Source organism: Punica granatum, chromosome 7 (assembly GCF_007655135.1).
Source record: "Punica granatum isolate Tunisia-2019 chromosome 7, ASM765513v2, whole genome shotgun sequence".
Classification (NCBI taxonomy): Eukaryota; Viridiplantae; Streptophyta; class Magnoliopsida; order Myrtales; family Lythraceae; genus Punica; species Punica granatum.
In genome coordinates this window covers 22,696,565-22,699,248 of record NC_045133.1, presented here as the reverse complement: position 1 = coordinate 22,699,248, position 2,684 = coordinate 22,696,565, and the positions used below count along the sequence as shown (strand labels likewise).

At 39.1% G+C, this 2,684-nt stretch overlaps 1 protein-coding gene across 1 annotated transcript; it reads left to right on the top strand.

Annotated features, from left to right (window-relative positions):
- Nucleotides 1-2,336: 2,336 nt before the first annotated feature.
- LOC116214506 (precursor of CEP5-like) lies at nt 2,337-2,684 on the top strand. Its single transcript, XM_031549905.1, has one exon. It carries the CDS (start codon nt 2,337-2,339, stop codon nt 2,682-2,684), a length of 348 nt encoding a protein of 115 aa, XP_031405765.1.

Genomic DNA, 2,684 nt, shown 5'->3' with positions numbered 1-2,684 from the left:
TATATATAAGATGTTTTCGTTGACATGGGTCACATGAAGGTTGTACACTCCATGCTATATCAGATGTCTTCCAAGAGACTGCTCCATGCTATATCGATATGAACAATGTAACTACATAGTTACATTCCTTGATTATTATTATATAAATATATATATATATTAATTTTAATAATTTTTATTATTACTAAAGAGATGCATGAGTAAAGTGAGAAAGAAGAAAAAAAATTATAAAAAGAATTAAATGGCAAAGGAAGTATTGCCAATAGACCGAAACAGAACGTCTTGATTTCAAATCAAGTCGAGTACAATATTGAATCTCTTTTCTCTTAAGTTCATCTTTTTTCCCAATATTTTGACCTCTTTATCTACCAAAAAATATATACTTCTATCAATTTGGGTTGGTTCAGGCGATTTGACATCTATTCTCTTTATGTAAGGTGTCGAGATTTAGTCTTGTAAATGGAAAAAATTCAATCTTATAAGAGTTTTATCCCTTAGTGTGCCAACTTAATTGGAATCTATATTAGCTAAGGCTTATAAGACTTCTGAATATCAAGTGATACAGGCCAAAATATATATATATATATATATATATGTGTGTATTTCTTTCTGAACTACGATCTACCCATAACTTACGCCATTCATGGACCAATAATTCCATATTTTGGTGCAAGATATTACTCTAAAGTTGAGCTTCTTCTGGGCGGATGAATTTCGATAGACATGTATATATCCCATCTCTTAGATTTATATATACAAGTGTGTTTTCAAGTGCGAAAGGCTACAACTGCATGCCTAACATTGTCACGCATGTAGCGCCCCAGCCGGAAGATACATGAACTGATACCAAAAATTGTAATCTTCCTTATGGCTCCTTCGTGCAGTTTACAGTCCATAAGCAACTGACTTGCCATGTTAAGATTAGAGTTGATCAGTGTCAAATCACATTTGGAGACATACTAGCAAATCATGGAGTCCAGTGTTGCGTTCTTACCCGAAAAGTGCTGTCAGACTCAGACACACACCATATGTCTATATGCACAGCATCCACTTCCGTTCAAGAGCAGACAATTCCTCTGACAACGAGGGTGCAGTGCTGCAACTCAAACGAGGAATGTCCAGTTGCATGGGACATGCAAAGTCTTGTTTGGTTCAGTGTTTGGCAACACTCCGCGGTCGCAGGGAATATTTTACCCAATTATGGCGGACCAATTATGCTTTTCCTTCCCACTCACTTCCGAAAGGAATCTTGCAGACATCATAATAGTTTCATGTATTACTCTTACCGTGTGTGCTCTGACTTCCCCACACTATGCTCGGCCCATATAATTTACATGTGCGTATTGGAATTGGAACAGAGCAATGGAAATGATTGAGGTCCATAAGTTTTCTTTTCCTGGGCGACTGCTTATTTAGCCAACTGCAAGTTCGAGAAATTATCGTGGATGATTGATCGATACTACTCATCAATTACGTGCATATACGGTTAACAATTCAGGTGGGGAACATATATGCTTGACTGGCATTGCATGATATTAAATTCCCATGGAATATACATATGACTCGAAGGGTTCAAAAGATATGTCCCATGATATAAGAAGATAAAAGAATGAGTTATTTTTTGCGTAAATATGTTTTTTGTGGAAAATGCGGCAAGAAAATGAGTTATTTTCCTGTGCTGTTTATACGATGTTGTTGCTCGTGTTGTTCCTTGCGGTTATTGTATCGGATTCGGGGGGTGGCACAAATACCTCAAGGAGAGACGATCGACTTATATATGACAACTACACATAGATCCACCAGTTTCCTAGAACATTTCCCCAACCTGTATTAGGGGGTCGGCACATGATATAATTAAGTTAGGGGCACTTGAAGAAATTATTGGGTGATCCTACCTCACCATGTGGTGTAAGAAAACACTAATTAAAGTGCATGAAATAGAGGGATTTGTGCTAATTACTCTAATAATTACCATAATTATTTTTCATTAAATAATTGTTATTGATTCTTTCTCGCTACGTCAATGTAAGCTATGATCAATTAAGATTTTCTCCCGCACTTAGCTATCATAGACCTATGTGGTATCATAGAAAGTTGGAGTGATCTATTACAATCAGTACCATAATATTAATATATTAAACACGCACTTTCATTATTAGCCACCCAACTAAACTGATTGTTAATTTCCTGAGCTCTATATATACCCAATGCCAATACGACCAGATTACATCACAGGATCTCAAAGCTGCTTTCTCATCATACATTCTCATTCCTAGCAATTTGAGCACACAACAATATATTGTTAGTTTTCTCCATTTTTCTCACGTCATCCAACAATGGCCGGAGCTGGCGGTAAGTTTTCAATCATCTTCACCATCGTCATCCTCGTTTCCCTTCTCTTCCTCAGTGACCTTGTCCATGGAAGGAAGCTGCCGAACACTGAGCCTGAGAGCAAGGCAGGGCGTGAGGAAACTGTCATAGCGAGCCACCCCAAAATATTGTCCCCCCGTGTCGCTGTTATGCTGCAGGATGAAGCAGAAATGGAGTCGACCGGCCCAGGCCACAGCCCCGGGGTAGGCCACTTAGCCTCAGAGAGTGATGATTTCTGGCCCACTGACCCTGGCCACAGCCCCGGGGCTGGCCATTCTACCGGACCCAACGTCCGCGACTCAGGCCACCCTTGA